Raw genomic sequence first — 21776 nt, 5'->3', positions numbered from 1 at the left:
GTTGGCAATGGCTGCAAAAGCAGGCATGGACCTGGTGTCCCCTCTGGGTAGGAGAATGCCGAGGTAGAAGGAAGATAAAGAGCAGAATACCAAACCCCAAAATTAGCTTCCCCCTGCCAAATTACTAAGCATATAGTACAATCCTAAAGGGCTAAATCTAACTCAGTCATGTTCAGAGGAGTGCCACAGAGTTGCTGGATAGGATTTCAGGCCAAGAACTGATTAAGTAGTTTTGTGAAAAACATCCCACTACCCCAAGAGTGCTGCAGAAAACCAGCCTTATCCTGACTGTGGACAATCCCTGTATTGTGCTGCATCCTGAGATGTATTTATTATGTCAAAACCAACCAAACAACTGGGAATTTTAAATGGCACAGAATGGATACATGATCTGTGCTATTTAAAAATATGTGTAAGCCCAAAACCCACCAGCCCTTCTAAGGTATTTGAAACTGTCACAAAAGTGACTTCTGCATTACTTGTAGTGTGCATAGGCATTAATAGCCAGATTTTGAGAGGTATCTGGGAATTTAGTTCCCCTCTGAACAAACAAACAAAAAGCCACCCAGTAAGTCAGGGACGGAGGGGAATCTGATTTGTTAATAGCTTAAAAATCTGGCCTCCAGAACTGCAAAGAAGCTCCAGTTAGTTGCAGGATCTAAAGCAAATGGGCATTACTGCAGTGCTGTGTCTGAGCTAAGGAGTAACATTCCATAGCTTGTGCTCACTACTGCACGACTATGAGCCACTTAGAGGGTATTAAACCCTTCAGATTACCTCCAGCTCTTAAAGTCCTGTCTCTTTCTTAGCACCTCCTTCCCTGTGACTCCAGTGCAGGGCTTGCCCCAATACTTGTTTTCAGCTTTGTGAGCAGCTCAAACGCATGTAAGCTACATAAATACGCTTCTTCCTGCAAAGGGGGAGTGGACACGGACCCTCTCGAGAAGCTTCTTACAATTTGTTATCTCCAGAGCTCTCACTATCTGGTTAATTCTTTAGTATTTACCAACAAGAAATAAAAGAGAAAAGTTATTCGCGTCATGATGTCAATAATTAGAGATGCAACTTCTTTCATTTCTTTACTTTGGAATGTAATTTTTCATCCTTAATATTGAACTCACCTTCTCACCTTTTCTCTTTTTTTTTTTGTTTTTTTTTTCCTTTTTTTTTGCATTTGATTTCATTTCATGTTGGCAGAAGGAAATCCTGAGAGATTATAGATAACATGCATCTACTCAGCCAGGTTCAGCAGAGAGTAGCAGCAGCCACTTGAACAATGGCTAGTTTTCAGCTGTTCATATGGTATGAGCTGTATGATTCCCTCACTGAAGAACTCCAGAACTCCTCCACACTAGTTAATTTTGTTTTCCTAAGTAAAAAAAAAGGCACTTAAAGATACTCTCAAGCACATGTGTGCAGTTGGTGACACTAATCATAGAATCATAGAATAGTTAGGGTTGGAAAGGACCTTAAGATCACCTAGTTCCAACCCCCCTGCCACGGGCAGGGACACCTCACACTAAACCATGCCGCCCAAGGCTTTGTCCAGCCTGGCCTTGAACACCGCCAGGGATGGAGCATTCACAACTTCCCTGGGCAACCCATTCCAGTGCCTCACCACCCTAACAGGAAAGAACTTCTTCCTTATAACCAATCTAAACTTCTCCTGTTTAAGTCTTATGCCATTACCCCTTGTCCTGTCACTACAGTCCCTAATGAATAGTCTATTCCCAGCATCCCTATAGCCCCCATTCAGATACTGGAAGGCTGCTCACAACTAAAGCACTTTTAAACTGGCTTTCCAGGAATATGGATTGGCTTCTAAGATATCAGCACTTCCAAACAAACCAGGATTTGGATTTAGACTTGCAGTTAATGTTTTAGCTATACCAGAACAAATTTCTTGCAGAATCCATGGTGGATGTATACATTTTACCTCTTCCTTCTCCCAATTCCTACTTCATGCTCAGTCAGTTTTGCGCTGGTTTTAAAGCCAATCTGCTTTGGCCAGAAAGTAAGCATGACAAACATTAGGCACAAATCCCTTTGTGACAGTGGAAAAGATTTGAGACAAAGTCCATTTCATTTCCAGTGTGTAATGTACAACATATTTCTATAGTGTCATCTGCACAGTTGTCCTGCAATCCAGATTAGCAAATTGATAGAAAATGGTAAGATTTAAGAATGCTTTTTAATGTGGTTAATTAAAGAAACAAATGTATACTAACATCCAGACCTAAGTAGGAAAAACTGACCTAACAGATGCCTGCAGAACATGTGTAGTACAACTTGATTTTATTTGTCTAATTTCCTGTGACACTGAAATTTCACAATGAGATCACATCTAAAAATAAGCATTTTCATTTCCTTTACAGGACAGAAGTTTAAATACAAACATTTGCTCTTAAATATGTCACCAAGATTTTAGTGCAAAAACAAGAGGGATGAAAGGTCAAAAGTTCTCAAGGCATCAGTAAATGGCTGCAGAACAGGAAGGAACTATCTTGGTTGCTCTATAGGTAACAGGCAAAGAACAAGGAGATTGTGATTTAGTCCCCACACTTGGTTATTTAATAAAAAAAAAGTAACATGAATGAGAGTGGCAGAATTCAAGAACTGGTGATGAAGTGCAGTTTGCCCAGCTGGCCACAAGCAGCCAAGTCAACATCGTGGCTGGATCTATAACATTGCAGACACTGAGGTTTCCAATACATAACCTGAGACGTGGTGTGCTCTAGGGCTCAGCAGGTGGGCAGCCCCAAGCTGCAGCAGCCCTGGGAGAGGCCTAGCCAGAGAACATGGTTGGAAATGGCTTTACAGGTCTGATGCTTTGTGTTGATTCAAGATTTTCTTAACATTGCTGCATATTTCCATCTGGTCCATCAGAGGATGTGGAAAGCAGGTCCCATTTGCTCTGAATAACAGCACTACTTGCACGTGGGGCTAGATTCTGCCTTGACATGGCCTAATCACCTTGATTAAATACTTCAGCAAGAGCTGGGTTTGTTGCAAAAAGGCAGACAAACAGCCTCATTTGAGGGCAGCTTGTGATCCTCATTCATTACAGAAGTCAGTAAATGAGTAACAATTCATGAGCAGATGAGAAAGTAAAGGAAGTAGATATGATGCAATTATTAATCATGACTTAACTGATTCACACTGTATCTAAGCCAGAAACAAGCACAGAAAAAAACCAAGTCACACAAAACAAAGTCACAGAGTGACTACTGCATGCCAGCTGTTCCCTGACAACTCAATTATATACATTTCAGAGTAATAACTTTTAAGTTTAACCCAGAAATTAAAGAAAAATGTAAAATTCCTTCCCAAAATAAGAGATGTCGAGTCCACTTTTCAAAATGTCATCTATAACAAATTCTTTACAGAAACAGCTAAAAGGTTTGGGAATATTAATACGATATGGATAATTTTTATATCTGTAATGTATTAAAGACATTTTCTTCTCTTAACATATCAATCCACCACTATAATAAAATCAGCAAGAGAAACCACACTGCATATCTCTCCCTGTAACTCACAGTGTTTATTTTTTTAAGATAAGATTGGCAAATGTGTTCCATCTTTTCAGCGTTCACACAGAACCAAATGAATCCACTTACTGTGTGTATTTTTGTTTGTTTAAGATTTGGACAGAAGGGTAAAGCTATAAGGATTGAGAGGGTTGTCTACACTGGGAAAGAAGGCAAAAGTTCTCAAGGATGTCCAATTGCTAAATGGGTAAGTGATGTACACAAATGTTAAGACTAATGAGTTCAGTATGATGGTTCGTGTAAGCAGAGAGCAGCTGACATGTCGGTCCTCCTCTTAGTTGACACTATGGAACTTAAAAGAGCTCAACAGGAGCAGTACCACAGGGCGCCTGTAGCCTGCTCCCACCCCCGTCCCTCACACTCCATTTACTTTTGCATGGAGAACAGCAAGAATAAAATTTGGCTTAAAGCTGTGAAAACCTGAGAAGGAAAGCAGCTTCACTTAGGTTTAAGATTCACACACCAGACATTCTCATTGCTCTTTAACTTTAGCTTACAAATAAGTCCAGTAAGTGTACCACAGTGATGTTTTTCAAATGCACTCCCAGTTAGACAGAGGCATTAAGACACCTTCTTAGCAACCGCTGCTGTACTTCAGCACAAATTGCCAAGTGGTTTGGGTATGTTGGGGAAAGACAGGATGAGGAAAAAACGATACATGATTATAGTCTCTATGCATGCCAGACTGCACCTTTTTTTCAGAAATACCCACAGAAGCACAAGCACTGAGAAGCAAGGATGCTCTTTTATTTGAATGTTACCACTTTCATCACTGTGATGTTTGTATGTAGTAAGGGCAGGTCACAAAACTGAGTGGCTGATTATGAGTTTAGGTGGAAGAGACGGAGAGCGAGCTCCCATGTCCAGTTACTTAGTCCCTTCCTTACCTGCCCACCTTTCCCCACATGGGTCTTGCCCTAAGTGCAGGTGTCCACCATCTAGCTCTGTGCAGGGAGACATCTCGCTGTTCATTTCCTTTTGCCCACTAATCAAATTGGTCCACTTGTACCACAGTGCAGATTCAGGGGAGGGTTCTTGCTGAATCAGAGCATGGGGGATACTTTCACAAAGCTCTTTTCCACCGCTATGGCTTTCCACACCACTAGCCAAGCTTACCCTCTTAGAGTCAGCTTCATTAAGAAAGGGTAGCCCTGGCCCATATCACTAAATGAGAAAATTGGACTGAGTTGTCAGAAACAAAGATGACGACAGAAGTAACCTTCCTGGATGCACACTAACGCTGAGGCTTCCTATTCTTTTGGTCTTCACGTTAAGAAACACACTGTTTGTGTTGGGGCTCTGGGGGTGTGTGTTGCTGTGCATGCAGGTAGTCCGCAGAAGCAGTCAGGAGGAAAAGCTACTCTGCTTGGTGCGTGAGCGAGCAGGCCACACATGTGAGACAGCCGTGATCGTGATTCTCATCCTGGTCTGGGAGGGAATCCCAACAACCCTGGCTGACAAGCTCTACTCCGAACTCACCGAGACCCTGAGGAAGTACGGCACGCTCACGAACCGGCGCTGCGCCCTGAATGAAGAGTAAGTGGAACAAAGGGTATGCTCGCCAAACTTGCAAACCCACCTTTGGCCTCAGACCGTGCACCTCCACTCGTGCTATTACCTTGAAATACACATAACCTTTCCAACTACTGCAGGAAGCTGGAAAACCCACAAACCTTGTGAGCAAAGCAAAGCAAATGTTCTTACAGATCTGGGAAAAACATCTTCCCAGAGCTGTGAAGCATCTCAGTGTATTTAAAGGAAGAGATCTCAGCCCAGGGCAGCAGATACCTCAACCTTGAAATAAATACTAGATGCACTAAAATCATGCTGTAAGCCTACAGAAGCTAGCCTGAACCTGAAGAAATTGCACTGTATTGTTTCCCATGTCTTTCTGACAGCAAAGAACATTTAGACCCAAATTAACATAGCTATCACTGTATGTTACTTTGGCTTCATGGGTAGAGTCATATTTCAGGAATTATTGCCTAGCCCCTGTCAGAGTGCTTCCACATTATTGCAGCGCCATCAGCATATGCCCCTTTCAGGTACCATGAATATCACTACCTAACAAGGCACCACACGAAAATACCTGCTTTTGAGCAAAGCCAGGTTTCTCACAGTGTAGAAACCCCTTAGTCCTTGCTTTGCAACCATGAAATTATTCTCTCCAATAAATTCTTCTGTTCTAATGCATACAGTGCCTCCCTCTTTCCTTTCTTCGTTATTTACTGGTGGCAGGTGATCCCAGACACATGACTCCCCAGAGCGCTGGCAGAACGCCGATGCCCACTGTGGGAGTGTCCCGGGGTGACCCACCTGCTCCTAATAGTCATATTCTCTTGTTTTTCAGGCGGACTTGCGCATGTCAAGGGCTGGACCCTGAAACTTGTGGTGCTTCATTTTCCTTTGGTTGCTCCTGGAGCATGTACTACAATGGTTGTAAGTTTGCCCGAAGCAAGATTCCAAGAAAGTTTAAGCTGATGGGGGATGACCCAAAAGAGGTTGGTGTCCATTTCTAAAATGAGCCTCATTTGCAAGGAGATGTTTTCTGTCACTCTGCAAATAGAGATACAATACAAGAGACCAAGGGCCAGAGTCCTGCCTGCATGGCATACATGTAGGGTAATTAAATAACTGCCAGACAAAACTGATTGATTCCAGTCTCCGAGCCAGCTGGATTGACTGTCCAAATTCTGACATCTGGTAAAAGCCTGAGACTTGAAACCACATTTGCAGGCTTTCACAATTAGAGGGGAGGGCACAGCCTGAATAATTGTGACTGCATTAGGCCTGCAGTTGGGCATTCCCCAGTGGCAGAGTGGATGGTTTACCAGCTGAAGGCACATAATAGTGTAGCAAGGAATCAGAGCAGCATAGGGACAAACATGATGAAACTGTGAGATGACAATAGGAAGAGAATAGGAAGATTCATTTTACATACAGTCCTGTCCCACTGGGTGTTTCCAGACTGGTCTCTGTGTTACAGCAAACTGGCAACTGTTTAAAACAAGTCAGAGTAATTAAAAAAATCACTGACCTTAGCCTGGGCACAAGATACCACCAAGTCGTGACTGCAGTGACTCCTGGACACTTCCAGTTAGTCATATGTCTGGGAGGTTCCAGTGACCTACTCTGATTTTTGGCAAGCACATGCAAATTTAGTCCCATGCTTGTGTACTGATGCATAAGTCCACAACTTTCACTGTATTCTGGTGTCTTACACAAATCCAGACATTTCTGTCATCAGAGAAATAATTTCATCTTTAATCAGGGAGCCAGGTACTTCTGCATCCTATGGCCTGTGCTGAGAATAGCACACTGTTTAGAGTATCATAGAATCCTAGAATGGTTAGGGTTGGAAAGGACCTTAAGATCATCTAGTTCCAACCCCCTGCCTTGGGCGAGGACACCTCCCACTGGACTATGTTGCCCAAGGCTCTCTCTTGAACACTCCCAGGGGTGAGCACTCACCACTTCTCTGGGCAACCTGTGCCAGCGCCTCACCTCCCTCACAGTAAAGAACTTCTTCCTCACATCTAACCTGAACTTCCCCTGTTTAAGTTTTAACCCGTTACCCCTTGTCCTGTCACTACAGTCCCTGATGAAGAGTCCCTCTCCAGCATCCTTGCAGGCCCCCTTCAGATACTGGAAGGCTGCTATGAGGTCACATAATTAACATACAGCTTTTCCTCCCCACCGCTGCTCTTCTACAGCCCCAAGATTTACAGAATAGCTCTCCTTCAGTCGTGCTGTGGCACAAAGCCTTCTTTATCAAAGCTTGCAATCCTAACCCCTCTACATTTTCTAAGCTGGATACCTGGCCAGAGCTCACCAGGACACTCTTCCAACTTGCATTCTTGGATTTACATCCCATGGAAGCCAGATCTGGGCTGGGAAGATGGTTTTACCCTCCAGTCTTGCTCCCACACAAAATTGGGGGCAACCAAAGCATGCATCCAGAGCAGGGGCTGGGTCCCATAGCACAGACACAGCTTACAGACAACTCAGACAGGATTCTCACCAATAAAAAAATAGAAGTAACACTCAAAAATGGGGCAACCTGCAAAAGGTCCAAGTTCTGGCAGCAGCACAAGGTCACAGCAAGATATTTTTCTGACAATTTTATAATGGTATTTTGGACTCCCAAACTAGGATATAGTCCTATAGGAGCAAATAAAAACTTAATGCACCAAACACATCTCTCTCAAACCCATAGGCTTTTCACAGCTCTTCACACATTCCTAAAATACACAAGTATACCACTTCAGTATGCCACTGTTCTTTATGTGCTTGTAATTAAATATGAGGGCCTCATATAAGCAAGGTTTTGAATTTGGGATTCTCATCCTGAGAGGATGGAAACAACTTTGGAGTATGTTATTATGGTACTTCATTTTTAAAGAGCCTTTCATTTTGAGAGTGTGTACCTCTCTGTAAAGGAAAAAAGTGTGGTCACTCCTCCCTCCATATCACCAAGTACAAGGCACGTCCACAATTCTTCATTGCTTAAGAACTGTGAACTTTCTGAAGTCTGAAATATTTAAAGCATTTTAAATTGCTGCAGGAAAAGATGTTGAAGTGCTGTCACTGCAATGTGCAAACCCCTTAAATTAGCCACGCCTACTTCATGGACCATTCTGATACTATTTCTCCCAAGTTTCTGAAGAGTATTATTTTCCCAAAACTCCAGTAGGGAAAATAATGAGGATCATCACACTTAGATCTAAAACATTACTGTGTTGAAGACTGTGATCCTTCTTAATATTAACCAACTTAATATAGTATGTGATTTCCTCTTGCAAGGGTCAGACTACGCTATTTCACTACTTCATTTCTTTAAGTGCAGTAAAACAATAAAATTGAAAGGAGATTCACAACAGTTATTGTCTAAATAGGAATAATGGTCTAGGCCTTTATACAGCTATCAGTGTAAACATAACTGTGTACAGACCCTAACTTCTTAGATCCCATACATACAGTACGGAAGTGTCATTGGCATTGAAATCTCTATTTCATCTCCTAACAGGAAGAAAAACTAGAGTCCCATTTGCAGAACCTGTCAACCCTGATGGCACCTACCTACAAGAAACTTGCACCTGATGCGTATAACAACCAGGTATGCTGGGGAAAAAAGGAATTGGAGCAGTCATGTAAATAACCTGATCGTTACCACACTTCCCAGTGCTTCAACCTTGCCCCAGACTATCACATACATTTTGTGCTAGTATTCCTTTGACACTGGGGTAAAGATGAATGGAAAAGAACAATTCCACTTAAAATGCTTTCAAAAGTAAAAGCAGCAGAATTTGGTGCATTAAGTAGAACTTTTCACCTGCATCAACACAATAAAACTACTTCAGATTTGAGCAGAACTCTTCAGCTCCACAACACAAATTTCCGGATTTAGTGTGAGTCACCAGCCAAACTAGAAAACAGCCATGAAGATGGTGTGAGATGGATGGCAGAGCCAGAAAGCAGTGTGTAATACTGCTCTCGAGTCCTGAAGCCACAGTTTCAGTTCTGCTCTCTCAAGTGGCAGGTGAATTTAGTTTTCACCAAAACAGCCATTTCAAACACATTTGGACACACTCAGCCCTGCATATGCGCACAAGTGCCTGCACCAGCCTTCCAGCGTGAGGGCATCGCGCGCATGTATTTTCTGTGAAGCAGTCTCCACAGATACTAGCACATTCAAAGTCTGTATGAGGCTTCCATCATGGCTGTCTCTCACCTGCATTGCTCTACCAAACATCCTTCAGGTATTTGCATCAAAATTTAATAACATACCTGTTGCAAGCGCCCAACTATCTTTGCTGCTCAGGTTTGCTACGACATTGCAACAGAACTTAAAGAGTCCCCAAACTATCAGCGTCACTGCAAACTGCATCTTTTTGTCCTGCTGACAGCGTTATGATGTAGCAGCCACCACAAGACACATTTATACTATTTAGTATCAACTAGGCAGGGTAAGCAGATTCAGGAGAGACTTGCCCAATTTCGCTTACCTGATCAGACAATATTTGGAGCCTCACGGAGGAAACTGTGGCCATGTGCCCACTAGCTGTGGTTATCTGTCCAAATATCTGAGCGATATTCTGCAAGAGAGGAAAGAAAGAGGAAGAAAAAAAAGCAAGGGGGGGTGAACAATAAAATGGTTCTTTGCTTGGTCTGCTTCTCCCCTCCTGCAAAACTTCACAAAAGAACTTTTCTTCATGTAAGCCACAGTCCTGCCCAACACTTGCTGAAGATACATGCTTTTACAAGTTTCAATTTCTACCTTGTGTGATAAGGTATGTGCATGGCTTGGCTTAATTCAGGAGTTTTATGCAGACTTTGTGGGGAAACTCTGATGAAGCTACTGTTAGTGGCTTTAAAGAGAGATGACTGAGGCCAAATTTGTACGGTAATATAAAAGGTTCTAAACCCAGAAAGTCTTAAAACCAATCCCCCTTTGAATCCTGAAAAGAAATTCTAAATTCCCAGGTTTATTCTAATCCAGGTCTGGATTGCTACTGGATTAAAATCTAGAACTGGAAAGGGTCTGTTTTTCTAACTGGACCCAACAGCACATCTCAGAGAACAGCTGCACCAGGATACTTTAATCAGACAATTATAGTCTGGCTAACATTTCAGATCACTCTCGTTTCATTCTAAAGAAGTTTACATGTTTCAAGTTCTGGTTTATGCTTATTTTCAGATTCCAGGGAAATAAACATTCCAAATTTGAAAAAATAAAGGTCTCTGAGCAAACTACGCATCTTTTTAGGGCAAAACTTCTACTTTTAACTTAACTTAAAATGGGATTCATTAAGTTCCATTATGTTCCATTAAGTTTAGATTTTTTTGCATTCACTTGAAAGGTTCAGGAATTTCAGCAAAGCATTTTACAAATTTGGTTTAATTTTTGACTTTCTAGACAAAATACAAACCCATCATTTATCTAAGGCTTGATCTTCCATTACAAAATCCTTTCTGTTTGTGTAAGGTTTATTTTTTCATTATGAACTCTTTGTAAAGCTCCTTAATAATGAGTGCTTGGGTAGAAAGTACTGTCTTGACTCAGTTATCTGTCTTTTTGGTCTAGGGTTAGAGTTGTACTTTAGCTAATGAAATATATGGTTAGTGTGCCAAAATATTACAAATCAAAAAGCAAATTATTATTTTTCATGAAGTCATTCTGAAGTCAGTTTTCTAAAGCCATTTTCCCTTAATAGCTTGGTGTATTTCCAGTCTGCACAAACACATCACTCTTACAGGGCCAGGCTCTGAAACCACGCACCGCGTTTGTCATGTAAAAACACCAACCACTGGCAGAGTATCAGAAGTAATATGCAAGGAAAAGTATTACTGGCCAATTTCACAATCAAACCAGAGACAGAAGGTAACAGGGAGCAAAGCAGCAAGGAATGAAGTATGGATACTAAACTGCCATCAAGTTACTTACGACACACTTGATTTTATTTGCTTTCAAAATCCGTACGTTGCCACCTCCAAGATGTTAGTAGACGTGCATGTTGTCACAGTGGAGCATTCAGTGTTAATTCTGTGTACTGGGGCACACAGCTCAGCTGCAATGATACCTGTCACCTCTTTCCAGATCGAGTATGAGCACAGAGCACCTGAGTGTCGCCTGGGTTTAAAAGAAGGTCGCCCATTCTCAGGGGTCACTGCCTGCCTGGATTTCTGCGCTCATGCTCACAGAGACTTGCACAATATGCAGAACGGGAGTACACTGGTAAGCCTGAGATGCATGTAAGCCTCCTTACTCCAGCAGTAATTTTATACATTTAATTCATTATCTCCCCTCTGTTTAAATTTACGCTTACATAACACAGATTGCTAAAAAAAGAAACATTAAGCAGTAACTGAGCTAACTTACTACCCCACACACAATTTTTCATTCAAATGAATGAGACTTACGATGTATTTAAGAAAGGTTTAATATAGAGCTGGTAAAAGAAACTGTGGAGACAGTGGAAAGAAGGTCCCCGCAGGGCTGAAATGCAGTGTTCCTGGCACAAAATGGTTTATATTTGTCCTTTTGAAACATCTTTTCTTCTAACAACTTGGGATCATAACTTTAAATAAAACAAAAATAGTCCAGGGTCTGCCTTAACTGACAAGTCAACCACAACCAATACAATACATATTTCTAGCTGATCTTTCTTCCTAAAACTGGCTGATGCAATGATTTTGCTACAGAAGAATTCTGTATCAGCATCTCTTTTCACTGAAATCCTCCCAATACCTGTTTTAGCTGCAGCTAACACAATGAGCACACTGCATGACACAACAGTAACTTCCTTAAATCTCATTATTAACATTACAGTGACTTGCTCCTTTGCAAGCTCCTGGAAGCTGCCATTGCAAGAGGGTGTGAAATACAATGGCAGTATGTTGCATTGCACACTATTTCCAGTAGGTAGCTATGTATTATAGTGAAAAAAGCTTCAGGTGAGTATGAAGTCCCAGGTTACACTGTTTTAGCTCTCTGATCATAGTACAATGGATCACACAGTTTATTTCACATTAGGCTAATCCCTAACTATACTGTTAATTTCAGCACAAGAAATAGATATAGATATATGTACACCTTCTGTTTCTACTAACACTGGCTAACAGAGCAATGGAAGACATTAAATTGCAGGCTTCTGGTGATATGCATAAATTAGTCATTTGAGTGGTTTGAGAGACTTAGTCTAACACACCTTTCCAACAGGTTTGCACACTAACTAGAGAAGACAATCGTGAAATTGGTCAAACACCAGAAGATGAGCAGCTCCATGTACTCCCGTTATACAAAGTCTCTGATGTGGATGAGTTTGGAAGCACGGAAGGCCAGGAGGAGAAGAAGAGGAATGGCAGCATCCAGGTCCTTACCTCCTTTCGCCGAAAAGTAAGGATGTTGGCAGAGCCTGTTAAGACATGTCGGCAAAGGAAGCTAGAAGCAAAGAAAGCAGCTGCCGAAAAGCTTTCCTCCTTGGAGAATGGGTCTAGCAAATCTGAAAGAGAAAAGTCTGCTGCAGCACGCAACAAGCAAGGCAATTCAGAGGCAGCAGGTCATGCAAAGCAGCTAGCAGGTAAACACGTGAATCTGATTGGGATCTTTATCAGCAGTGGTAAGCTTCCTAGAAATCAGGGCCATTTTTAACAAATCTCAAGAAAAGCATTGTTCTCAGCCCAAAAACATTTTAAAGTAAAAAAGAAAGAGAATTCTTCAAAGTAACGGCAATATGGTAGATTTATAAACACCAGAGTGCCAAATTGTGTCAACTCTGGAGAAGCAGGGTAAAAAAAAAGTTGTAGGAGCAACCCTTTATTTTTGGATAGTTAACACCTGTAGAAAGCTGGTGCTTTTGCAAACTGCAGACTCTTGCCATCCAGTGTAATGTAAGTATCTTTAAAAGAGTGGTAGTGCTAGAAGCCATGAAAAGGAGTTTGTGGTGATGCTGCCAAATTAAAAATGACCTATGCATCACTCACTGTCTGCCACTCTTAGAGAACCTCCTAATTTGAGGGGATTCAAGCTTAACCTCTTTCCTACTATTTGTACTCTCTGCTTCAAGACCAAAAGCAGAGTAGGTTTTTCCATAGTGGAGGAAGAGTTTTAAAACCCACTTAACAATCCCTGGCAGTTTCACCAGTAGCTTTGAGCATCCTGAGCAAAGGAGTTCGTCATGACTGTTTTATTGTTACAGCAACTTTCTCAGAGAGGAAAACAGCAATGCATCCCAGGTCACCCAGAAGGTCACTGAAATGCCTATGAATAGAAGCCAGTTGTCCCATGGCCCAGGCTGGGGTCATAACCATTGAACAAATCATTTCGCTTTAACAAATGATGGTTCTGCTCTTATGTCTTCAATTCATCTCACTTGTTACTAAACTGTAGTCTCTGTCAGTGAGTGCCACCATTGTTTTTTTACACAAAGCTAAGAACATTTTTTTGAGACAGTTCTATTAATACAGATGAGAAGAATTATTTATTTTTGGGAAAAAGAAGGTCACTTTGTGCACGGCTGTTTGGAAGCACTTTGATGCTCCTTTTCATGGGTTACTTAAATGATGATTCAACTCTTTGGATTGTATGCATGTGACTCTGAACAGATTGCACTGTCCTCTTTTTCCCTATTGCCACTAGCATCTGATCTCACTGGATACATGCCAAAAAGGATGAGTAGCCTTAGTATTTATTCAGCTTCTTAAGGATGGTATTTGAGATATGAGAAAGGGAACCTCTGTTAACCTATCATATGATACACGTTTCTTAGAAATGTCATGGATATGTATAATGAAAGGTCTATGAAGCACAGAGTTGGTTGTTTGGTTGCTTGGTTTTTTTAAAGCTTGTTTGTTGTGTGGATTTTTTCTTTTCACATCTACAGATCTTTTACGTCTTTCAGGACCAGCCACACAACAACAGCAGCAGCAGCAACATCCACAGCGCACTCTCCCTAACAACCCTCAGTCAAATCCTATTAACTCATACTCGGGTTCAGGTTCTGCAAATCTCTATGTAAGGTTGCCTAATCCAGCCAATGCTTATTCAAGCTCTTCATACACTTCAGATCCCTATGGAGGGTCCAGTCCCATGAACCTCTATACAACCTCATCACAGCCTGCGGGGTCTTATTTGAATTCTTCCAGTCCCATGAACCCTTATTCAGGATCATTAAGCCAGAATAACCAATATCCACCTTACCAATGCAATGGAAGCATGCCTATGGACAACTGCCCCTCTTACTTGGGCTCCTACCCTTCCCAGCATCAGCACATCGACTTGTATAGTTGCCAGAGCCAAGACCATATGTCTAAACTAAGTCTGCCACCCATACAAACATTATACCAGCATAGGTTTGGGAATAGCCAGAGTTTTGGGCCCAAGTACTTGAATTACGGAAACCAAAACATGCAAGTAGACTCCTTCAGTAATTGCACCATTAGACCAAATGTACACCATGTAGGGTCTTTTTCCTCTTACTCCACCCACGAGGCTGATGGCCATTTTATGGAGGTTACCTCAAGGTTAAAATCTAATCTGAGTAATCAGAGCATGGATTATGCCTCCATGACTAAAACCAGTGAACATCATCACATGCAGCCCCTTCCACATTTAGCACATGACTACCATTCTGCTCCAAGTATGTTCAGTGGCCCTCCCAATTCACTGCATCTCCAAAATAAGGATAGTGACATAATCTCACATGCAGTTAACGGTTTGTCTAACATGCTTCCAGGTCAAAACCATGATAGGACTACTCCCCAGGGTGGTTTAGAGAAAACTGATGTGCTGAATCCAGAAAAAGCAGAGGATCCCGATGATGTCTGGTCAGATAGCGAGCAGAACTTTCTGGATCCAGAAATTGGAGGAGTGGCAGTTGCTCCATCTCATGGGTCAATTCTCATAGAGTGCGCAAAGCGTGAGCTCCACGCAACAACTCCCTTAAAAAACCCCAACAGGAACCATCCCACCAGAATTTCCCTTGTCTTTTACCAGCACAAGAGTATGAATGAGCCAAAACACGGTCTGGCTCTGTGGGAGGCAAAGATGGCTGAGAAGGCGAGAGAGAAGGAGGAAGAATGTGAAAAGTACGGTCCAGACTACGTGCCTCAGAAATCTTATGGCAAAAAGGCAAAGCGGGAGCCTGCTGAGCCACACGAACCCTCTGAGCCAACGTACTTGCGCTTCATCAAGTCTCTTGCACAAAGGACATTGTCGATCACCACAGACTCCACAGTAACTACATCTCCATATGCCTTTACACGGGTTACAGGGCCTTACAACCGATATATCTAACTTCACACCTTTGTTGGTTACCTCATTTGAAAAAACACCCTGTCAGTAGGGTAGTTCTCCTTTAGGTTTTGGGGAAGGCAAGGGTGGAGAAGAAAACAGTGTTTTTACAAAACTCATCAGTGGAAAAAGCCTCAGCACACCAGCAAAAGGAGGTAATCTCACTAGCGCACTTATTTTCCACTGGTTTTTAAGTGGCCACAGATGGCACGTAGGAAACAAGACCAAAGCATCCTATGCAAAAACGAAACAAGAAAGTGTTTCACAATTTACATTTGAAAACACTGGCTCCATTACTGAAAGAGATAATCTGCAAATGGATTTTTTTTTTCCTTACAGTTTTGCACATCTGTGGCCACTTTTAATGTCATCAAGTTTGCATAGTCATGGAACAGGAGCAAAAAAAAACCCCTAAAAAATAATACTGTAGTATTACAACTGCAGGAATCTTAAAATAACATCTGGTGCTGAATCTATGATGTACTGAAATACTGGAATTATGACTTTTTAACATGCAGTTTTTACTGTAAACTTATTAGTCTCTTGATTTTATTTAACTAAGTAGTTAAGTATAAAACATAATGAATAGACAGCAAAACACTGAATTTATTTGGATATTCTAAACCCATGGTGCTATCTACGAGAATGTTGTCTTTATTTTAACAAACAGTGAATGCCTTTATAACAAAATGTCAATGATGTAGTCAGATGTTCTTCAGCAACAGGGACGACCTTTTCATTCATGTATGTATTGAATTTACCTGGTGTTAAAATAAGCTTACTTTTTAACATATGAGAATTGCAAAGACCTCTGGATTTTGCTCATCCAGTCAAGTCCTAGAAAAGGACAATAAAATATATAGAGAGATATTTTTTTGAACTAGTGTTTCAAAAGCACTTTGTCTACCTAAGCTTGGCAACTTGAACAATGCTGAGGTACTAAGACATTAAAAAACTTTAAAAAAGGAAAAAAAAAAAAAAGAGTTTACTTTGATTTTAAAATGCAAAGATAATTTTTTTAAACTAAAAAAAGCTTTTAAATACTTTTTGTTTTAGCCATGCATCTGCTAGTGGGCTACATATCCATTTTTAATACAGTCACTTATGGTAAAAACGGGGCTTACTGGATATAAGGGAATACTTTAGTACACAAAACACATGTTTTTCTGGTGCTCATCTCACACAGCTATACTGTAAAACCGTTTTCTACAATTATTATGACAAGTTCATTGCTCAAATATGTACAGTTTTAAGGAAAGGATTTTATATTAACCACGTTAGCAGCATGTGACAGACTACAACTAGCTAGCTTGGGCTTCTGCTGTTTCTGCAGATCTGTATGCTCTTCAACTATCGAATGGCAGATTGCTTTTGTGTTGATAATTACGTACATTGTGGTGTAAGTCATTTCTCGGTGCAAAGTGTCCTCTTTTTCCAGGAAAATCGAGCAGACCGATGCCTACACAAGCTGAATGAAACAGGGTTAGTTCTGTGTGATTCCGTTGATGAAATAGATAAAACATAGGCAGCTGGCTTGCTGTGGTGGTTTTAACCATTAATTTCTATTAAAAAAAAAGAAAAAAGCAGGAGAGTTGTACAGTAAATTAAATTGTAAACAAAACTTTTTTTAACGCAATGCTTTAGTATTTTAGTACTGTAAAAATATTAAATCTATATATATTTGGGTTTTGAGCTGAATTCACATCATGGTGCTACTCAGCCTGCTACAAATATATCATAATGTGAGCTAAAAAACACATTAAAAAGGTTTGAGTGATGTTCCTACTTGTCATATACCTCAACACTAGTTTGGCAATAGGATATTGAACTGAGTGTGAAAGTTTATATATTGTACACCATCTTTTTCCCCCAATAGCCTTTGAAAAAAAGAAAAAGCATAAAAAAAAAACAAAACACAAAAAAAAAACTCTCTCAATACTTGACATTTTAGCAAGTATCACTTGAACTTCAGCTTTGGTTTTTGTTTTCTTTTGTTGGTTCTACAAATTCAGGGATATTTCAGCTCATGTTCTCCTATGCCAACGTGTCACCTGTGTGTGTGCAAAGCTGTTGTAGGTTAAATATATTATTCTTGGGGTTTTTTTTGTTTCGTTTTGTTTCTTTTTGTTTTCTCCTTCAGGGATTTGATGCTTTCCTTTTGAATCCCTTCTCTAAGTTTTCTTGTACATTGTATTGCTGTAACTAAAACTAATTTTGTAAATTCGTTAGCTCTTTTTATTGTAATGAAAGCGTTGCAGAGATTTAGAATGTTTTGCCTGTTTCAAACGCATAAACAAAATGAAAGTAGAATGCACTGAGCTGATTAAAGGGAAAAATGTAAGGCAGGGGTTTGGCAAGTGACTGTTTGCTAGAGTTGTTCAAGTCGCTCTCTAAACAAGGCTTCTTGGATACTGTAATGAATAAAATAAGATATAAGAAGGTACAGTCTGTACAAGGGCTTCCCTAAACATGCAAACCTCCATGTCCCAGATGTATCTTGTGCAATATACTGTAAGATTAAGTTTGGTCAAAAGAAATTTTACCTAACAGAATCACAACGTGAGTAAATCAAAGGAGGCCTTTGGGTTTAATGGTCAACTATTTATTATGGCAGTTTTGGTTTTGAATTCTCAGTCTGTGACTTGACCCACTGCATTGAAACAAAAGTTTCGCCTTTTTTAAAAGAAGAAATGAACGATGGTTATACGTCGGATTGATTAAATCGTTATAAATCATCATCTTTCAGTGATTGTGTTTAAGTCCTCTATTGTTCACGTAACCCATAGCGGATGTTGGTGACTATGCCGTGCACCGTCATTTGCCAAACTGCTGGCAGCAGGAAGCTTAGCTGGTGAATCAGTTTTGTATTGTAAATACCCGAGCTGTAATTTTTGGTGTACAGAACCCTGCCTCAGTTGGAACGAATGACAAAGCAGATATGAAATTGCTTGTATAGGATTATCAGGTTGACTATAGCCATACTTGAAGATGCTTCTGAGTGGTGTCAACTTTACTTGAATGAATTTTTCATCTTGATTGACGCACAGTGGTAAAAAGTTCACTTCTAAAGCTAGTGGTTAACTTGTGTAGGAAACTTTAGCAGTTTGACACTAAGGTAATGAACTTCTGTGTGCATTTTCTATGCTTACGTTCTCCTTTTTTTTACTTTAGTTTCCTTCATTTTCATGAGATGTTTGGTATATCTCTAAAAAGAATCTGAGGAAGGTTATAAATACTGTAAGTATTGTAATGTAATGCAGGTTATTTGAAAGCTGTTTATTATTATATCATTCCTGATAACGCTGAGATGTGGGTGTTTTTAATAAAATTTATATTTATTTAATGCACTCTAAGTCTGTCTTGCAGAAACTTGTCTTTCCCTGCCATTCGTATCAGTGAACAACAAAGCCAGCACAGTGAAATGTGGTCCTAGTACCAGCCGTAGAGCCCCAGAACGAGACAGCAGTTCTATGGCTGGGGAAGCTGCTAGTCTGGGGAACTTAAACCTGAAACTGCACTCTGAGACTCAGAGGAAGCTGCATACTTCAGCAGCTTTGAAATCATAGAATCATAGAATAGTTAGGGTTGGAAAGGACCTTAAGATCATCTAGTTCCAACCCCCCTGCCATGGGCAGGGACACCTCACCCTAAACCATGTCACCCAAGGCTTCATCCAACCTGGCCTTGAACACTGCCAGGGATGGAGCATTCACAACTTCCCTGGGCAACCCATTCCAGTGCCTCACCACCCTAACAGGAAAGAATTTCCTCCGTCTATCCAATCTAAACTTCCCCTGTTGAAGTTTTAACCTGTTACCCTTGTCCTATCACTACAATCCTTAAGGAAGAGTCCCTCCCCATCACCCTTATAGCCCCCCTTCAGATACTGGAAGGCTGCTATGAGGTCTCCATGCAGCCTTCTCTTCTCCAGGCTGAACAGCCCCAACTTCCTCAGCCTATCTTCATACGGGAGGTGCTCCAGTCCCCTGATCATCCTCGCAGCCCTCCTCTGGACTTGTTCCAACAGTTCCATCTCCTTTTTGTGTTGAGGACACCAGAACTGCACACAATACTCCAGGTGAGGTCTCACAAGAGCAGAGTAGAGGGGCAGGATGACCTCTTTCAACCTGCTGGTCACGCTCCTTTTGATGCAGCCCAGGATACGGTTGGCTTTCTGGGCTGCGAGCGCACACTGAAGCCGGCTCATGTTCATTTTCTCATCAACGCATCCACTGACATACCAGGATAACCCAACTTTTCCAGGAAGCAGGCCCACATACCACATGGGTTTAGCCCTCCTCTATCTTCCCCAGCTCAGGCATCACACAAAGAAACACATCACTAGGACCTTCAGGATGGGAAATCTTGACAGCATGTTTATTCCAAGTTCTGCTTTGACTCTTGCCTCTAATGGGTTGGGAAAGTGGCTACCTAGCCCAGTGCATGGCTCAATAAATCCTGTGCTTACACTGAAGGAGGGTAGCATTTTTATGGGCAGGAAGAGGGTACAGAGCATCACTGCTCATTTCCTGCTGATTTTTGTGGACATGGATGGACACAGCATATTCACTGCTGGAATTTCCTCACTGCGTGAGTAACAGCCATAAATGCACACCTGGCAGAGGCAGGACAAGGGCTTTATTGGTTTGCCTGGGGTATTTATCTCCAACCCTTTAGGCAGTTTTGGGTTGATTTCGAAATACTCCCAAGCAATGGGATGCTCCAACAGACAGCATTACTGCACCAGGAGGGTTAGATTGGGTAGTAGCAAAAAATTCTTCACCAAAAGGGTTGTCAAGCACTGGAACAGGCTGCCCAGGGAGGTGGTGGAGTCACCATCCCTGGAGGTATTCAGAAGATGCACAGATGTGGCACTTAGGGATGTGATTTAGCAGTGAGCTTGGCAGTGCTGGGTTTACAGCAGGACTCCATGACCAAAAGAGTCTTCTCTAACAGAAACGATTAATAAGAAATAACAAAATGAAAAAGGCTAGAACCTCATGTATTATCTACATCACACGTAATCTAGAGAAGAGGAGAAGCAATAGGAAAGTGCGTCTGAATCAACAGGACATACATCCTTGCAGGCACCAGGAAAAGCTTGTTTTCATGGTCCCTTCTTTCAACTTCAGGAGGTACCAGGACTGAATCCTGAAAATTCTCTTCTGTAGGAAGAGACAGAAATTGCTCTCTCTGCGGTTGCAAAGTGTTTCTGCAGCAACTGGTACTTGAAAGCTTTTAAACTCTCTCTTTGAAGACCCCAAGTTTGTGCTCAGCCCTCATCACCCTCCTTGTCAATACCTGCACCTTGGCAAGGCTGCCCTACTCTGTACATTCACTCGGCCTTCTGCCTGGGGGAAGCAGTGATTTAAGAATCCAGTAACGTTCCCCCTTGGCTCTCAGCATATTCCCAGATGGAAATGTCCTCAGGCAGGCTAGCACACTGCAGCAGACAAGTGTCGCTCTTTTCCGTGCACAGGTGCACTTTAATGCATCAGGCAGCCGGAACCAACAGATGCAGTAGCTGTAACAAAGGTCTGTCACCCTTCAGCCTCCCCTGGAAAGCGCTCCTGCCATTAATGAACATTCCCACCGGTCACCTTTTAACATGAGTGGATCACAGAATCACAGAATCCCAAGGGTTGGAAGGGACCTCAAAAGATCATCTAGTCCAACCCCCCTGCAAGAGCAGGGTAACCTACAGTACATCACACAGGAACTTGTCCAGGCGGGCCTTGAATATCTCCAGTGTAGGAGACTCCACAACCCCCCTGGGCAACCTGTTCCAGTGCTCTGTCACTCTTACAGTAAAGTTCTTCCTGATGTTAACGTGGAACTTCCTATGCTCCAGTTTACACCCATTGCCCCTTGTCCTATCACTGGATCTCTTCAGTTGTGAACGGATCTTGCTTCAGAGGTGCTGCTAGCGTGGGCGCAACGTGCTCCCAGCCAAGGCCACTGGCTGCGAAGTCAAACTCGCCTCCTGACCACACTTCTCCCACACACACGGGCTCTCCCCAAGCGGCTGTGTGCCTCGCTGGCTTGGATGGAGGCACCCCGACCATCACCACCCAAATCGCAGGCCTGATAAAGTAGTTACAACAGGGGGTGCCCGGAGGCAGCTTCTGCCTTGACTTTCCTCCTTTTTTACCCACCTGTTCTGTCACTTTCTGCCCTTAGACTTCTCACAGAGAGGGCAATACAGTTTTTCTATGGGAATGACTGAAAAGCCTGTGACGACAAGCCAAGCCAGGGTGAACAAACCCCAGCCAACGTTTAAGAGTAACAGGTGACTGTCCTCGAAGATACAGAAAAGTATCCAGCCTGGAAGAGTGAGGAAAGGGGGGGAAAAACCCACTTCAAAGGATTTCTTTTGGAGAAGGCGGCAGGGATCAAGCAGCAGAGGGTCATAACGGCGCCTCTCTATGCGCGCT

General features: G+C 41.9%; 1 protein-coding gene and 1 long non-coding RNA gene across 2 annotated transcripts in view; one reads left to right on the top strand and one right to left on the bottom strand.

Moving 5' to 3' along the window:
- LOC136020158 (uncharacterized) overlaps window positions 1-9642 on the bottom strand; it is a 59201-nt gene extending 49559 nt beyond the window's left edge. The window contains exon 1 of the long non-coding RNA XR_010615228.1: window positions 9557-9642. This is a non-coding gene — a long non-coding RNA (uncharacterized LOC136020158). The remainder of the gene's footprint in view (window positions 1-9556) is intronic.
- Window positions 1-18695, top strand: part of TET2 (tet methylcytosine dioxygenase 2) — a 73711-nt gene extending 55016 nt beyond the window's left edge. The window contains exons 4-10 of the mRNA XM_065690875.1: window positions 3645-3738; window positions 4879-5087; window positions 5902-6052; window positions 8578-8667; window positions 11149-11286; window positions 12271-12631; window positions 13934-18695. Coding sequence (XP_065546947.1) covers window positions 3645-3738; window positions 4879-5087; window positions 5902-6052; window positions 8578-8667; window positions 11149-11286; window positions 12271-12631; window positions 13934-15345 — 2455 coding nt within the window. The 3' untranslated portion in view covers window positions 15346-18695. The remainder of the gene's footprint in view (window positions 1-3644; window positions 3739-4878; window positions 5088-5901; window positions 6053-8577; window positions 8668-11148; window positions 11287-12270; window positions 12632-13933) is intronic.
- The last annotated feature ends 3081 nt before the right edge of the window (window positions 18696-21776 follow it).

This window comes from Lathamus discolor, chromosome 1 (genome assembly GCF_037157495.1).
Source record: "Lathamus discolor isolate bLatDis1 chromosome 1, bLatDis1.hap1, whole genome shotgun sequence".
Taxonomy (NCBI): Eukaryota; Metazoa; Chordata; class Aves; order Psittaciformes; family Psittacidae; genus Lathamus; species Lathamus discolor.
The sequence above is the reverse complement of the archived record's forward strand: the minus strand, read 5'-3'. Positions and strand labels throughout refer to the sequence as shown.